The sequence below is a fragment of the Toxorhynchites rutilus genome, chromosome 2 (assembly GCF_029784135.1).
Source record: "Toxorhynchites rutilus septentrionalis strain SRP chromosome 2, ASM2978413v1, whole genome shotgun sequence".
NCBI classification, from domain to species: domain Eukaryota; kingdom Metazoa; phylum Arthropoda; class Insecta; order Diptera; family Culicidae; genus Toxorhynchites; species Toxorhynchites rutilus.
The window spans coordinates 331,060,992-331,078,737 of NC_073745.1; the positions used below are offsets into that span (position 1 = coordinate 331,060,992).

At 37.9% G+C, this 17,746-nt stretch overlaps 2 protein-coding genes across 4 annotated transcripts; one reads left to right on the forward strand and one right to left on the reverse strand.

The window, feature by feature from the left end:
- Positions 1–479: 479 nt before the first annotated feature.
- LOC129771863 (uncharacterized) lies at positions 480–3,042 on the reverse strand. Its single transcript, XM_055775978.1, has 4 exons — positions 2,861–3,042; positions 2,476–2,742; positions 2,252–2,409; positions 480–2,164 (listed from the first exon to the last, which is right to left on the reverse strand). The coding sequence occupies exons 1-4, from the start codon at positions 2,904–2,906 to the stop codon at positions 773–775; spliced, it is 1,863 nt and encodes a 620-aa protein (XP_055631953.1). The 5' UTR covers positions 2,907–3,042; the 3' UTR covers positions 480–772.
- A 10,234-nt stretch (positions 3,043–13,276) lies between these two features.
- On the forward strand, positions 13,277–14,883 carry LOC129771870 (probable aminoacyl tRNA synthase complex-interacting multifunctional protein 2). Of its 3 annotated transcripts, none has more exons than XM_055775988.1 (4): positions 13,277–13,386; positions 13,844–14,053; positions 14,112–14,346; positions 14,410–14,882. In XM_055775988.1, the coding sequence occupies exons 1-4, from the start codon at positions 13,384–13,386 to the stop codon at positions 14,787–14,789; spliced, it is 828 nt and encodes a 275-aa protein (XP_055631963.1). In that variant the 5' UTR covers positions 13,277–13,383; the 3' UTR covers positions 14,790–14,882. The 3 variants fall into 3 exon arrangements, with proteins under 3 accessions (XP_055631963.1, XP_055631961.1, XP_055631962.1); XM_055775986.1 differs by having other exon boundaries at positions 13,295–13,679; positions 14,410–14,883; XM_055775987.1 differs by having other exon boundaries at positions 13,295–13,631.
- The last annotated feature ends 2,863 nt before the right edge of the window (positions 14,884–17,746 follow it).

Genomic DNA, 17,746 nt, shown 5'->3' on the forward strand with positions numbered 1-17,746 from the left:
TTTTACATGTTGATAAAAAATTTCAGCCAAAGCGGTCGAGTAGATCCTGAGATATCGATACCACCGAATATGAAAAACATGGTTTCGAGAAAAACTCGTTTGAAAATTCATACAGCAATACTATATCCCTTGAGGTGACTTCATACTTTTGACTGTAAGTTTCCAACGAAACCAAATATCAAAAAATCCTTCCAGGACAACATTCCTGAAGGCTTTCCAGACCGGGGTCTCCGGTCCTAAAAAATATTTATCAATTTGATTTTTTCTGATTTTGAATGAAAAATTCATTCCTGGTGAAAAAAAAATCCTAGCTATTTCCTTGATTGAGTTGCCACCCTGGTTCTGTCTATTACGAAGCGTTCACTCTCTCGGAAAAGCCCTAAAAATGTACATTAATTTCGAATATCGCGACATACTGTATTAAAATATATTATGATAACTTTAGTCATCAAATTGAAATTGAATACAAATTTATTGGGAAATAAAACTTTATTTGACATTGCTCGTAAAATCTTTACAATATTTTTCCTAAATTATTTTACAATATTACACGTAACTCCGAAGAAACATGGAATGCCTTGTAAAACCGAAACTATTTGATTTTTTTTCTCTGTGTAAATGTCTTAGAATAATTACTGCTAGATAAAAAAAAGGCACGGGAGTATCAATTTTTGACAGAAATTGAATGGGACGGACATGTTGCGCTGAGACGATTTGATACATCTAATACTACATCAAATTAAACATTATATCCGAGTTTTCTCATTCAGCCCTAATATAATAATTTCAACAACAGCGCTGCTAACGACACCAAAAAGGCATTCATCGTCCCGTCAATACTGCTAGTGGCACTACGGTATATTAGCCAAGGAAAAACCTCGATGTAGGTTTCTGTAGGTTGCCACGGATTACTACCATTGTCGAAGTGCATGGGGCACTGGTCTCGTTCTCGTTCGTATTCGAACATATCGATAGCAACAACAGCTCCTTCGGTGTAATTCCACGAAGTTACATCCTGTTTTACATTACAAAACGCTCCCACAGCTTGGGACATTAGGACTCGATTAAGGTCCGCTCTTTGGTATACCCAGCAACGGTACTTCGAGAGAGGATCCAAATCGTCGAATGTGATGAGGTAGGATTTGAGGTTTTCTTGCCAATAACCAATACACTTCATGCGATAATCGGGATCACTATAGATGTCAACCGGACGACCAAGATGATCTACGGATAGACAATAGTCGGCATCGATGGCCATTTCTTTCTGGTCGGAGTCACAAACTGAGAAGTCGGAGATATTTTGCTTGCAATGAATATCTGGACGTGGACTTAGCGTCACACCTCCGAGAATACGAGTTTTGAATGGTGATTCTCCCTTCTGGGTAAAATTGAACTTGCCAGCAACTGGACAACGCACAGGAACCGGTTTAGCGGCGAGAAAGAGATCATAACGCCACTCTTCTTTATTCGGGAACTGTACCCACGAGCAAACCTTGCTGAAATGATCCTTGATGAAAGCCAAACCTTTCCGGTAGCGAATTATGTTATGATGCCTGGGGACGAAATCGAAGCACACGTAATCTTTTTGGCAACCATCCACTGTCAATCGAGCCGTCATAATTCTAGAATCTCGCTGCTCCCGGCAAACATAAACTGTTCTTCTATAACGAGCTTTGTCCGGGAAGTAAGTCTCAATTATGTGGGTTTCATTGATCACAACCTCAGCATCAATATTGGCTGTGTTAATCCATTCACCGGTGAAGTTCTGCGGGAATCGACATCCCGGTTCCACAACCTCCGATTTAACAGGTGTAACACGATAGCGTTCCGGCGACTTCTCGACTGTTTTCAGCGTATTGCACTCAGCCGTAATCGACGCCCCGAAGTAAAGGTCATCGTCACGATTTTTCAAAAAGCATCGATACTTTTCATCCTCACGTGATTCCTTAGTGTTGACAACAGCGAAATAGTGATTCTTGCCAATAAACCAGTCTCCGAGGCAACTGAATTCGACCACACCGTTGAATGTTCCATCCATTCCTTGACACTGGCGGTAAGTAATGTTGAATTTTTGGTTCTGAATTAGGAACTGCGTACCGGGCGTTTGGCAGGACTGGATTCGAGCATCCGGATTGTCACACTCGCCGGTGAAACGGAAGCGATTCTACAAAACAAGAATGTAAACAATCGAACCAAAGTGGTTTTACGCTAGGATCATAATCAGAGCCAATGATTTTCGGCATAATCTTACCTGATAAGCAAAATGCCAAACTCCTTCCAGCGACGACCGACAGGTGATGGGTATGAAATTTTTATTGAAAAGTGTGATCAATTGCTGGTCCCTCCGGAGACTGCGACATATCCGTTCAATTGACGGCTTCTCGCCTGGTTGCAGTGTGATACAAGGCGCTACAGCAGAGGAGAGTGTTGAATTAATTAATTCAATCATGGGAAAATGCTTTCAGTGCTACTTACTCTCAAACTTCTCAAACACGTTTATCGTTCGCGGAAACGCTTTAACACAGGTATAACAAGTACTGTCGCCCTTGAAGATAAGTGTATGGTCGGACCCGTTCCGACTGCTCTCAACGCATTCCACCCTGATACGGCCCTGCTTTGGACCCTGGCGCTCATACGAGACGGCGTCTATGGTAGTCGTCGTCGGTTCTCCCACTTCCCAGCTGAACCAAGTTCCCTGTAGGACGTTTGGGATGACACATTTTTGTCCCTGGGCCACGGCACCTGAAATTGAAGTTTACCAGTGCTTATTTAGAGTTCATTCATAGCAACAGCACACAAAAAGTTGTGATGACGCAGGGCGTGTCTTTCGAAAGAAAACATTCTATTTTTAAGCACTTACCTATAACAAAAGTTGCCAACAACGTTAAAACTAAACTGAGATTCATGTCTGTGATCAAATGCACATGAGTTTTATTCTATATCAAGAATAATTTTAACAATAATTAACAAATATGCTTTAATTGTAGATCGATGGCATTTGTGTTGTGCATATGAACGAGACAAGCCAAAATGAATCATTCATTCATAATTAACTGTCAGCTTCCGATAAAGGGAGTGGCACAGACAATTACAGAGTTTCGGCTTCGTTGGTGAATGCAATTTGTCGGCATAACAACATCTCATAATTAATTTTCATCCATTCTGAAAAAATCAGATGATTGCTACGCCTTTTTCACAAAATCTTCTATTTGTAAAAATTTTCACCCAGATAATGTTTTTGATCCATGAATTTTTCAATCGGAGCTGCGTAGAACAGTAGTTTGTTCCATGCGCTAGAAAATTTCTAATTACTAGAAGATTAGCTTGAGAGCGGTCATTTTCAATAACGATGGACAAATTTTATGTGACTTCAAAACAACTGCAGATGCTAAAGTTATAGTTTGTTATCCTTTGGTACCAATACAAATCATCAAACGTTCGACAGGAAAGTTGAAGAACACTGCTCACTTATAAAAAATGGATTAAAGATGAAAAAAAAATCGGATGACGATGAGAAAGCTACAAAAATTTATAGATAGAACATTTTTTTCTCAAATCCTTCATTTATTAAGTCTCCTAAAACAATGCTTCGATATTTCGCCAGTCGGTCTTACGGAAGTCGGCCGGAATCTTAACTATAGCCGACGAAAAGATGAATGTCTATTAATTTTATATATTTTCTGGCAGAGTATTAGTGTGTGTAATCGATGGATCCAAGCATTAATTTGGGCTTTACCCAAACAACAATATTTTATAACATAAGGCACATGTTTTAATAAAAATCGCCATAAATATACCCCGCCTGATGCTTGTGAACAGTTGGCCCAATAGTTAGCGGTGTGAGCACTGGGTAAAATTGTCTACCGCGAAATACGCTTCATGAGACCATCTGTCATTCAACAGAGCTGCCAACCAAGACGGGTCTATGGTACTAGGTGTTACGGACAGCTGAGGCTTATCGCGGATCGAGTTACAGATCCATAAGATAAGCAATATTTGAGATTATATTTAGAAAAGACCTCCAAGCGAGGTATAGAAACGTTTAGAAAGGACCAATGTAAGGCAATTAAAAGATGTAAGAGCTCAAGTGTTTTGTTAGGCTAGAAAACGCTTGTAGTTCGAAATTATTGCCGGTCATAAATTCAGAATGGACGAATATTTAAATAGCGTCCGGTAAACAATTTAATGCATGCATCATTTAGGATGCATTTTTATTACCCTTTTCCATCCCTAGCTGCGCTCAGCCAGATACACCAGCAGGGTGTAATAAAATAAAAGGATGTTATTTAGAGCGAAGGATGGAAAGGGGAAATCCAAGAATAAGATAGGCGCACCGACGAGGTGCTATAAACTTAAGGTATTTTCTTAGGGTAGTGCAGCCGTCTCAGACTGCACGTTACCATACGCTAGAAGAAGGGACAAGGAAGGTAGATGATCTAAACGAAACCGATATGTTATCGGTTTTCAAGAGAGAGAGAGGAGATGTTCCTCGTCAATCTTAGTTTAAGGAACCATGTATATATTGTGAAACTTTTGAATAAATTTTAGTATTGTAACAGAACTCACGCGAAAGCGTTAAAATTTTTCTTTCAATAGAGAAATTTTTCATGGTGGCTCCAGAGAGGAGCAGTGAAGATTTCCAAAGTGGAAAAAAGTGAAACTCGCGAACTCTTCTCGACAGTGGATGCGAGAAGTGATAATTCGCGAAAATTTATCGGCAGTGGATGCCAACAGTGTTAATCGCGAATAAAAAGTCTTTTTCAAAGTTAATTCGCGAACTATTCATCGGCAGTGGATGCCAACAGTGTTAATCGCGAATAAAAAGTCTTTTTCAAAGTTAATTCGCGAACTCTTCAAATAGCAGTGGATGCCAAAAGTGAAACTCTTCTCGGCAGTGGATGCGAGAAGTGATAATTCGCGAAAATTTATCGGCAGTGGATGCCAACAGTGTTAATCGCGAATAAAAAGTCTTTTTCAAAGTTAATTCGCGAACTCTTCAAATAGCAGTGGATGCCAAAAGTGAAACTCTTCTCGGCAGTGGATGCGAGAAGTGATAATTCGCGAAAATTTATCGGCAGTGGATGCCAACAGTGTTAATCGCGAATAAAAAGTCTTTTTCAAAGTTAACTCGCGAACTCTTCTCAGCAGTGGATGCGAGAAGTGATAATTCGCGAAAATTTATCGGCAGTGGATGCCAACAGTGTTAATCGCGAATAAAAAGTCTTTTTCAAAGATAATTTGCGAACTCTTCAATCGGCAGTGGATGCCAAAAGTGTTTCTTTCAACCGAAATAAACATTGTGAATTGATTAAGAAACCGGCAGTGGATGCCAAAAGTGTTCCTTTCAAACGGAGACAAATATAAGTGAATTAACCAGCAAAAACCTTAAGCAGCAGTAGACGCAGCAGCACCAGCAGTAGCACCACCAGAGGTGACAACAACATCCGAGCCAGAAGGCCTCCCAGGACAAGGAGAGAATCGCCCAAGCACCAACACGGAAAGACGGAGATAGGACCGGATCAACAAAAAAGGTGTGATTTTTCCATTTTAGTTTAGTCATGTCTTATCAATTCATTAGGAATAAGAATGGCAATTGCCGCTTGTGCAATGAGCCTGATTCTAGGGACGATTTAGTCGCGTGCGATGAATGTGACCGATGGTTCCATTTGACATGCGCAGGCCTAAATAAAAAACCTAAACAAACAGAAAGATGGATATGCCCCAAATGCAAGACCATAGAGAACGAATTGTTAAGACTTCAAAAAACACAACCAACACCAATAGAAGAGATGATGAATATCCATAGAGAATCTATGCGGGCTCTAGTAGAAACTCTTAAAATTAAGAACGAGGGTAGAGAAGAAACCCCTGATTCAAATAGACTGTTACACCGGCAATCTCTCTTAGACCTCCCCTATTTTGATGGGTCATATAAGATATGGCCTAGATTTAAAATAACGTTCGAAGAAACTACCCTTCAAGGAAACTTTTCCGATTTAGAAAATATAAATCGTTTACAGAAATATCTCAAAGGAGACGCGCTGAAATTAGTGAGCGCTCTTTTAATCGATAAAGCTAATGTTCCAAAAATAATGGAAAAACTAAATCTACGGTTCGGAAATCCCGAAACCATTTATTCGAATTTATTGAAGGAAATGCTAAATGCGAGGAATCCACATTTTGGATCACCCCAAACAATGATTGATTTTGTAACATCGCTTGATTGTTTCGTGACAAATATAAAAATACTAAAACACGATGAATATCTCAATGATCCTAGATTGATTCGTGATTTAGTTTTAAAACTTCCAAACGACTTGCATCATCAATGGATCAAGTTTGTAGCTGATACAAAGAAAACAAGAGATATAATTGATCCATTTATACCGACGCTAGAGGACCTTTATAATTGGTTAAAACCTCAAGAAGAGTTGGCCACGATGCTACAGTCGGAGAGGAAAGAAAAACCTCATAAGAGCGGATATTTGAATACACATGCTGTAAAGGAACAAAAATATAGGCCGAAGCGCCTACCAAAGTGTTTCGCATGCCGAAACGAGCATAAGACATCAGAATGTTCAATTTTTAAAAATATGAACGTTCAACAAAGGAGTGATTTTATTTTTAAACACAGGCTATGTTTAGCATGTTGTAATTATACAAACCACATGGCAAAAGATTGCAGGATCGCAAAGCCTTGTGGAATCGATGGATGCAAACTTAGACACCACGCATTACTGCATAGAGCAACTCAGAGAGATGCTAACCTTAATAATACAGAAAGCGTTAATTGTCATGTAAATAAAGAGAACAAAATACTGTATCAAATCCTTCCAGTTACATTGGGCTGCGGAAAAAAGGAAATTAAAACTTTCGCATTTTTAGACCCTGGGTCATCAGTAAGTTTGATTCACGCTGATATTAAAAATAAACTTGGAACACAAGGGCGTAACAACCCCTTAACGCTGGTTTGGACTAATGGCGAAACTCAGCAAGAACTAGATAGTGAAGAAATTTCCCTAAGTATACAAGGATGCAATAATCAACGTTATAACATACATAATTTGAGGACTGTGTCGGAATTATCTCTTCCCTCACAGTCAATGAATATTCATGAATTACGACGAGAATACAATCACTTAGAAGATATAACTCTCGAAGGATATGAAAATGCTATGCCAAAAATACTGTTAGGTTTACCGCATTCGTTTTTGATAAGCGGTAGGGAGACGCGATCAGGTAAATTTAATGAACCAGTCGCACAGAACACTAAACTCGGATGGGTTTTGTTCGGGCAAACTAACGAACATAAAAAATTGAAAGGACACGTGCTGATGAACGACGAAATTGATTCATCAGATTATTTCAATAAAATGATGGAAAATTATTTTAGCCTAGAAGATTTCGGGATAAAAGTACCTGTAAAAACCTTGATGTCTAACGATGAAAAAAGATCGATTGATATCATGAATTCCACTTTGAAATATGAAGAAGGAAGTTATGAAATTGGGCTGCTTTGGAAACAGGAGGATGTACAATTTCCGCATAGCTATCAATCAGCCATGAACAGACTACGTGGTCAAGAATCAAAAATGCGTAAAAATCAATGTCTACGTAAATGGTATGTTGAGAAAATAAAGGAATATGAAACCAAGGGATACGCTAGAAAACTCACTCCCACAGAACAGCAGCAACGTGATCCAAAAATATTTTACTTACCGCACTTTACAGTTGTGAACCTAAATAAACAGCCCATAAAGCCACGGCTTGTTTTTGATGCCGCTGCTAAGGTTAAGGGAGAGTCCCTAAACACGAATTTATTACAAGGCCCGGATGCAACGACGTCGCTATTTGGAGTGTTAATACGATTTAGAGAAGGAAAATTTGCGATAACTGGAGACATCAAAGAAATGTTTCATCAAGTTAAAATAAGAAAGGAAGATCAAAATGCCCAAAGGTTTTTATTTAGGGAAAACTTTGACGAAGATCCCGACGTGTATGTGATGCAAGTGATGACCTTTGGAGCTACCTGCTCGCCCGCATGCGCACAGTTTGTTAAAAACACAAATGCTGAGAAATTCAGAGAAAGTCATCTTCAGGCAGTAGAGGCCATTCAAAACAACCATTACGTGGATGACTACCTAGATAGTTTCGACGATTTAGAAAATGCCTCAAAAATTGTGAACGAAGTTATTACCATTCACAAATATGGGCACTTCAATATCAGAAATTTTATATCCAACAGTAATGAGCTATTGGGACAAATCCCGGAAGAAAATAGAACGGAAGTTAAAGAAGACTTATTAGGAAAATTTGAGGAATCATATGAAAAAGTACTCGGAGTGTATTGGGATACAAAAAAGGATTTTATTCGCTACAAGGTGGATATTCCTGTTACACAGGAGTTTACGAAACGAAAACTGCTTTCACAAAGCATGAGTGTTTACGATCCACTTGGTTTATTATCACATATAACAATTCAATCTCGAATTCTAATGCAGGAGCTCTGGAAAAGTGGAATCGGTGGAGTATGGGAAAGAATGGTGAGAGAAGTTAAAAGCCTTTTACCTCAAAAACAAGAAACCATACCAGAGTATGAACTTAGAACCATACTAACCGAAGTTGAATTCCTCATTAACAATCGCCCGTTAACGCATATTCCTTTAGATACAGAAGACGATGAGGTTTTAACTCCTAATCACTTTCTGTTAGGTTGCGCTGGTGAAGCTGTCATTACGATCGACGACGTTTCCAAAGCAGAAGCAACTCGTCAACACTGGAAAAGAGCGCAATCAATTGTTAAGGGATATTGGAATCGGTGGATAAAAGAATACCTCCCAACCCTAACTAAAAGAAATAAATGGTTGGAGAAGACTAAACCTATAAAGGTAGGGGATATCGTGGTTTTTGCCGATGAAGAAAAGAAAGGTAAATGGCATAAGGGCAAGGTGATAAGAACAACAACTAATATGGATGGGCAAGTTAGATCCGCTACCGTGGAAACAATTAAAGGTGAAATTACTAGACCAGCTGTAAAATTAGCAGTATTAGATGTAAGTAAGAACAATGAAATCGAGAGCTCAAAAGATACCACTATTTCCTCACCACCTCTTAACTTTGTTGGAGTAATTAAAAGTGCCCCAGGGAGTAAAGAGGAAATTAAGGGACCGCGAAATCCTCAAGAATGGGGAGTAAGAAAAACGGTTAACATCGAGCATGTAAAAGAGCTGGCGTCAAAATTGAAACCGAAGCCACAAACAAAAAAGAAAGTCATAGGTAAAATAAGACCATATACCGGCACGATACAAAAGGCTATCGTAACCGCAATGGCAATTCTAGTACTGGTAAATTTGACAAATGCCGTCAACATCCAGCCTATTGAGGAAGGGGGTTTAATGTTTGATCATGTTGGGTCATGTATAGTAAAGCGAGGAATTTGGAGGACAAATATTGTATCCAACTTAATTCCTAACGACGATATTTCTATGCTAGACTCTATTCATTCGAACTTAGAAAGAACCTTGAAGTTCATGGGGAATGTAACTCAAGACAGCGCTTTGACAGAACTTGTAATGTCGATAGAACGACAATGTAACAATGCAAAACAAGAAATAAATTTTTTATCACGATCAAAAAGGAGTCGTGGAATACTTGGGTTTTTGAAAGATCTGTTATTTGGGAGTAATGATGTGGAAGACGAAGTACAGTCTTTGCGTATTCACGAAGAGCAAAAACTTCATGATATCTCACAAACCATGAGACTATTGAATCAAAGAAGCAAAAATATGGGAGATGAATTAAGCGTAAGAATTCGTAGACTAAATGAAGGAATGTTATCTTTGAAGGGAAAGTATTCCGAAGAAAGAACTAATATATTCGCAAGAAAATGTTTTGAGACCACAACGTTAGCTTTGCAATTGATTGATGGCATAACTCGAAAATACAGGATAATTAAGACTCACCCTTTAGCCGAAAATGAAATGCAAAAGGCAATTCAAAATATAAAGAAGCAATTACCAGAAGGATACTCAATCCTTAGAGACCCACTTGCAGTTAAATACAACATTAAAATTGAAAATGGAACAGTAAATATAATAATGGAAAATGTAATTATTAATAAGGAAAACTTCGAAGTATTCAATGTAATCCCTATTCCTGAAAATGGAAGTGTTATAAAAATAGATCACCATGTAATAGCAATTAATAATAAACATGAATTTTTTTACCCAGATGGAAATTTAATAAAGCTTAATGAAAGTCATTATGTGGTAAATCAGCCAGAATTAACCAGAGTTCCAGATTGCATAGCTGGAGCATTACTTCATGAAACGATAAAACAAAAATGCTCAACAAAGATGATGGAAGAACCATACACCATGTTAACAAAATTGAATAAGATCAACTCTATATTGTACACAACGAGCGACCCTAGCAAGATAATAATCCATTGTAATAATGTAGCCATGTCACCGCCTTATAAGAACGCGATCATAGAACTGTTCCCAGATTGTAAGATCCTAACAGAAAAAACTATTCGTTATGCCCAAATATCTGGACATAACGGGGAAGCTAGAATATTTTTTAAACCTATTCAGAAACTACCATATGTACTAGAAAAACCAAACATAAATGAAAATTTGAATACAACTATCTCGAGTAGAAATCCATATGAAAAGGTAGATATAAAGGATACAGTAATACCTGAAGACGATTTTATAAAAAAGAAACACGTATATACATTTGGAGGTACCATAACTGTTATTTCAATGATTATAATAGTAGGAATTTACGTATACATAAAATTAAAGAGAAGAAGTAATAGACAAAATAATAGAAGAAATGATGATCCGCCTTCGTTATTAGACATGATACGGCTAAATAGAGTTCAGGAAGAATCAAGAAATATTCCTATTATTTTAAACCGTGATAGTTGTCTATAATTGAGTAAATCTATGTAGTAGATTTACGGAGTCCGGAATGTTACGGACAGCTGAGGCTTATCGCGGATCGAGTTACAGATCCATAAGATAAGCAATATTTGAGATTATATTTAGAAAAGACCTCCAAGCGAGGTATAGAAACGTTTAGAAAGGACCAATGTAAGGCAATTAAAAGATGTAAGAGCTCAAGTGTTTTGTTAGGCTAGAAAACGCTTGTAGTTCGAAATTATTGCCGGTCATAAATTCAGAATGGACGAATATTTAAATAGCGTCCGGTAAACAATTTAATGCATGCATCATTTAGGATGCATTTTTATTACCCTTTTCCATCCCTAGCTGCGCTCAGCCAGATACACCAGCAGGGTGTAATAAAATAAAAGGATGTTATTTAGAGCGAAGGATGGAAAGGGGAAATCCAAGAATAAGATAGGCGCACCGACGAGGTGCTATAAACTTAAGGTATTTTCTTAGGGTAGTGCAGCCGTCTCAGACTGCACGTTACCATACGCTAGAAGAAGGGACAAGGAAGGTAGATGATCTAAACGAAACCGATATGTTATCGGTTTTCAAGAGAGAGAGAGGAGATGTTCCTCGTCAATCTTAGTTTAAGGAACCATGTATATATTGTGAAACTTTTGAATAAATTTTAGTATTGTAACAGAACTCACGCGAAAGCGTTAAAATTTTTCTTTCAATAGAGAAATTTTTCACTAGGTGAGGCCATTTCGTCACTAAGTTGGTTAGGGGAGCGGTATATGAAAACAGTACGGAAGAAAGCAGAAGGGGAATTTTTACCTTGAAGTGTGAAAGAGACAGACTGATCACGAGCGAGATTGGGCACAAGCGTATTGTGTTTTGTTTACAAACAAAACACAGTAGACTTCCAATATGGCTGAAGAGTGGTTTTAGCAAGTTGGCCCACCTTAGGATATACTTCTACGCGCCTTGCTGCCAACTAGGCAAAAACATAAATGAACTCACACAAAAGGAAAAAAAAAGTGCCAGAGCGCATCGAAAGCAAATAGAGAAAATAGAGAAAGATTATTACAAGAAATAAAAGGTTAGTGGGAAATTGAAAACGAAAGAATTATTAGTAATTTAATATTTAATTCATAGAAATTATTAGAGAAAAGATAGGAGAGCTAAGTAGAAGAGGAGAACCGGAAAAGAGGAAAAAAGGTAAAGTAGTGTGTTGACGAGAACCAAGAGTGTGAAATAATACACTGGACAGGTCCTTTCAGCGGGCCTTATATCTTATATTTAGCGTTTTTCTCCTGTGACAAGCGTGGTACCCGCCTTTGAGAAAGAGGACGTTCCACCGAACTATCCGCCATTCGGCGTTGATTTAAGATACCGGAACCAGAAGTATTCTATCAACGCAACGCTTTACAGCGAGGATTTCATCCCATCAATACACCGGAGAAAAACGAGAGAAGGAGAGAAATACAAGACGTCACAATTAGGAAAATTGCAGGGGAAATAGAATGGAGACAGAAGTAAATTAAAGAGTAGATTTAAAAGGAAGGAATAAGAATAGAATCATTTATTGCACCCTAAAACCTTCACATGCCAAATTTCGTTTCATTTGCTTGATTAATTCCCCAATAATGAAGAAATTTGTGTTTAATTTGTATGGCAGTCCCCCACCCCCCCTCTAGGGGGGGGAGGGTTCTCAAACTATCACGAGAACCTTCCCCGGCCCCAAAAACCCCTATGTACCATTTTTCATGTTGATTGGTTTAGTAGTTTCCGAGTCCATAAGAATCAGACAGACAGACAGACAGAAATCCATTTATATATATATATATATATATATATATATATATATATATTGGGATGACACATTTTTGTCCCTGGGCCACGGCACCTGAAATATATATATATATATATATATATATATATATATATATATATATATATATATATATATATATATATATATATATATATATATATATATTGTGTTGTGTTGCATATAACATTCATGGGAACGAAGTTGAAAGGAAGGAAGAATACATGATTTACCTTCACACTTGTTTTATTATTTTCACTGCTGATGTCTCAAGCGAACGAATTGCTGAATAAATTTGCCTTCTAATGGTATATATTATAACATATATCGTGGGAACCATTTTTGCGTAATATGCATTTGAGAACTCTTAATAAACGTTACATTTTTCGAAGAGTTACCCCCCTGCTTAGAAATCAAAGACGAAGTACTACGTCAAATTTGCGCAATTTGATGAAGTCTCCCTCTTCTGAGTTCCATGCTGTCGGTATAATGGGCTTTGGTATTATCGACAGTCCCATTAGTTCACCTTGCTGTCTAAAAATGTATCTTGGTATATTATCTGTCAAAAGGTGCAAAACGTGAATGAGAAATTTCGCAAGAACTAATGTTGTTGTGAATATTGTTGCTATTATCACTGAATTTCGTTAAACTATGGTAAAACTTTCAACTTACAAGGTTTCACAGTAACGAAAATCTACAATAACATTTGTGAAAACATTAACTCGAACCCTACGAAACGAAACTTTGATAAGTAATAGCGGTAAAATAAGGACTGCATCAAGATGTACGATTTGAAGCCGATTTTGAAACGTGTCGAAATTGAACTTCCAACATGCATGTATCCGATGAAACCGCTTATCAACGAAAGCAACAGCTGTTCACCGGCTGGCCAGAGCACGGTATTTATGGATCATTTGTCTGAAAAACTTAAGACTTTACTTCTCAAGGTTTTGTACACAATTTAATTTATCTGCTCTTGCATGAATGTTTGTTTCTTTATACCTTCAGAAGCACTATAGTTACAATCATATTTGTTTAACTGATTTCATTGGCTAGCTACTACAACACTGATTCAATCAAGGGTGTTAATGTATATTCTTTCATATTTCAGGAAGACCGTTCTGAACTTCAAATATTAGAAGACAAACAGGAGAAAATCCTGAAACAGCTTGCCGAGTTACGTGAACAGCTACTGTCAATGCGAACTGATTTGAAAATATGCAGTAAGCCACCGCAACCGAATACAGCAGTTTCATCTAGTGAAAACACCGTTCACAAAGCCGAGTCAAAAGCTCAGACTAAACAGATTCAACCTATCAATGTAAGATTGCATAGAAGATCGTTAGTTTTAGCCCTTTTATATTAACCTATTCTTTCAGCTGTCATATCTGCAGGACTTCGTTGTTAATGCTAGTCCGGAGAACATCCCTTTCGGTCTATTGGCTCTGAAAAAACTTTGGATCGATCGGTTGAATCTTAACGTAGAGTGCTTCATCCACTCGACAATTCCTAAACTGAGCGAAGCTGCACTTAATTTTCAAAAAATCATTACAAACCTGAGACCGAAAATCGAAAATCTTCCCACCATCAAGGTGACGTTGATCTGGAAGAATGGTAAGCTTTGTGAAGTCTATGAATTGGGTTTTGTCATCGCCAGCGACTATTTTCTTGTTTCAGTTGGTACCTATACGGAAATGATCACTTCACCCACGGCTTATGTTCCTATCTGTGGAGAGGTCAACATCCTGCGCTTTTTGTCACGCTGTGGTCCAAGCGAATTCAACTACGAACAACATGCCGATGTAACGGAGGTTGATTCTATTTTGGATACCTGCTATCTTCTAATCAATAAGTCGAATCCCACAGAGAAGAAGCAAGTACTGAAAACACTAAGCACAAAGCTCGGTAAAACTCCCAGCTTCGGAGGTGCCGAAATCTCTCTCTGCGATATCGCTGCCACTAGTGCAATCAAGCAGGTGCATAATCTTCTGGCGAAGGATGTTAATCCCAACATGGCAAAGTTGGTCGCCAGGGTATCTTCCATGATCGGGGTTTAAGCAAAAAACGCACGCATAAAAATAGCATCAAATGCTTACTCGTTAACTTATAAACGTCGCTCAGTTGAACTTGATAAATAAATGAAAAAAAAAGAATTGCTGCCCTTTTTGTCAATTTGATATTACATGCTGCACAGCGACTTTTCGAGGAAGCTAAGAGCATCCCTCAATGAATACACGTGTTCTGCCAAAATGGAGGGTTATATGAAACTATACCATAATTGAACATGGATATTGATAAACGAGTTTTCGATCAATTTCCTTCGCGGAATTTAAGGAGTTACTTATTCGTTCGAAAAACCAACACCAGGCGAAGTTTGTAATACTCGTTATACAGTTGGCAGCCAAAATATTTAGCACACAGTAGATATTACTCGATCATGTGCTACTTTAACAACCTACGTCTGCAGTTTTAACAAGGTTACGCTGTTGTATCCTGTTTGAGACGTAATAAGTTTGCTGCAAACGAACTGAATTCCTCAGAATTCCTTAGCAATAAGCTATTGATTTCAGAATAAGAAATCAATCTTAGACGTGGTACACAAATTACGTAATGCTAACGTAATGTTTTTGGACCCCTTCCCACCCTGTGTAAAAATAAGTAACGCAAGATAAACCCTCTTCCCCCTTAAGTTACGTAACGCTAAAAAGTAAAAATCGTTTGAAAAAATTTCCTAATATTTTAGTTTTTTTGAGGTAATGAAAATATCAATGTCAAAAATCAGACATCTGCCCAAGTCGGAATCAAATGTTCACACGGAAATGACTTCGGAAGAACTTTCGACAAGTTCATAAAGATTCGAACAGGATTCCCCTGCTCACTCAAAATGTTTCGTTTCCTGTTCCAAATTCCCGCATAAAAAAACCTGAGCGATATCACATGTCGTCCTTATGCTCTCATACGCTCTCTCATAGCATATGACGGAAATTAGAGTTGTACCCTACAACGATACTAACGTGGGTTTTAAGTGGTCGGGTTTTTATGCGATTTTTCCAATTAAGGTGAAGGTGGAAGGAAGCCACAAATGGCTGCCACAATGGCGCTCATTTCTTTCATCTCCCTCCCTCACACCACGCCCAAAAATCATTAATTTTGCGAAACAGTGTGATGAAAATTATCGTTTTCGCATACTTCCCGCCAAGTCATATCAACCAAACTCTAATCGATTACTCACAAGATATTAAATTTTCATCTGCCCTCGTACTGTATAGTGAAAAACGTCGGAAAACTCGAGCTAGTGCTCTGAAAGTTAAATTTTCATTTTTCAATTTTCCGAAATGGTTTTGTTTATATTGGTGAAAGCATCGTTATTTTTTCGACACTGATGCCAGACAACATCATCGAAACAGCTATAAAACCACTCAATAAAACGTTATTCCTGAGTCATAGCGTTTCATGTCATAAAAATCAATAGAATGAAATTATGTTGAAATCAATACAATTATTATTTTTACGTTCAATGGGTCTATAATATAAGTTTTAACAACTTTAACATTGGTTAAGCAAATTGTATTGCAGAGCTCGGAACACTGCCACGGCTTCACATTCAATCAAAACGAAGGCCAACGAAGAGAAGGGTTAAGGCTCTCCAACGTGAATATGTGAAAACAATACGATCAACTAATGAAAATATTAAGGAATTATCAACATCGAGTTACGTAACGTAACTTTCAGAATTATTAACTTTTTGTTTGGATTTGTGTTTATGGTTTCATATCAACTCGCTGAGGAAAATAACTGAAGGAAAAAATTAGCAGATTAGCGCTCGTCTCGTTTGTTTTCATATTCCTTGTTGATTGAAAGCATCGGTATTCTTCTGCTCCGCTTTATCTTCAAAAATTGTTTCACGGCTAAACTAGTATTGCATAAGCAATGTATGTTTTCAACTGCAACCATCAAATTCAATTCAGTAATTGCAAGATTTTACAGATTTTCAAATGGACCTCTCTCAAACAACACAATCAAATGTAAACATTGAGCTCATATCCAGGGATGCTAGATGACTGTTTTGAATATATGAACACGGCACGAAAAGGGTCTTCACATATTGCACGAAAATGAGTAATTCAAAACAACTACTTTATTGGAAATACGTATATATAGATTTAAAACTTTTCTTGATAAATCGTTGATTAGGTGAACAAACAGCAATGTTTGTCCAATAAATCCATAATAACAAAACGTCTGAGTGATAAAACCATATGCTCGAGAAAAAATATCGATGAAACCAAAAGATATATGAAACTCATTCCTTTTTGTTATGTTTTTTTTTAATATTTTGGCACTGAGAAAAGAGTATCAATTTTTAAACTGTTTGTTGTTTTTCTCAAAACAAAAACATGTCTTCTCATCTGACATCACTGATCATACCGAGAAAAACTGACTGAAGTCTCTCCAGTCTACCAAATAACACATTTCAATGAAACTCGTGTACTGGAATCGGATATTTTGCTCGTCTCGACAGTGGCTGAAGCCGAGACGAGACGAGACGAATTGCTGGTCTCGTTTTCTGGATTGGGGCCCTATATTCATGAAAAATAGTGCACAACCTCCTCTAGCCAACTACTCGTAACTGCCCTTTCCGGATCTTCTGGATCTGGTAATCTCCTTCCCGGTATATGCACAGCATTCACCTCCTCCCTGAGCGAAATCAGTGGATCCAAAAACAGCGTTATTTCTTGTCACTATCGCCGTAAGCTTATAGTACTCTTTTCCGCATGAAGGTTTGCGGTTATACCATAACATGATCGATTCACATACAACATACACGTCACGTTCACGTCCCGTCACGTCACGATACGTCAATGATTCTACCATGCAATTCTCATGAAAACATTCACATACACCAGCAACGTAACGACCCGTCAGCATACGTTCAACGAAAACGACCGGCAGGGTTTGTAGAAAAGAATAATTGACGGAGACGGACGGCTCGTTTGGTTTTTGTCTGGGCTTT

Coding starts and splice junctions, on each gene's coding strand:
- LOC129771863 (XM_055775978.1), bottom strand. CDS start 2,906: ATGAATCTCAGTTTAGTTTTAACGTTGTTGGCAACTTTTGTTATAG. Junction 2,743..2,860: donor GTTGGCAACTTTTGTTATAG/GTAAGTGCTTAA, acceptor CTTCAATTTCAG/GTGCCGTGGCCCAGGGACAA. Junction 2,165..2,251: donor TTTGGCATTTTGCTTATCAG/GTAAGATTATGC, acceptor CTTGTTTTGTAG/AATCGCTTCCGTTTCACCGG.
- LOC129771870 (XM_055775986.1), top strand. CDS start 13,515: ATGTACGATTTGAAGCCGATTTTGAAACGTGTCGAAATTGAACTTCCA. Junction 14,054..14,111: donor AACAGATTCAACCTATCAAT/GTAAGATTGCAT, acceptor CTATTCTTTCAG/CTGTCATATCTGCAGGACTT. Junction 14,347..14,409: donor GACGTTGATCTGGAAGAATG/GTAAGCTTTGTG, acceptor TTCTTGTTTCAG/TTGGTACCTATACGGAAATG.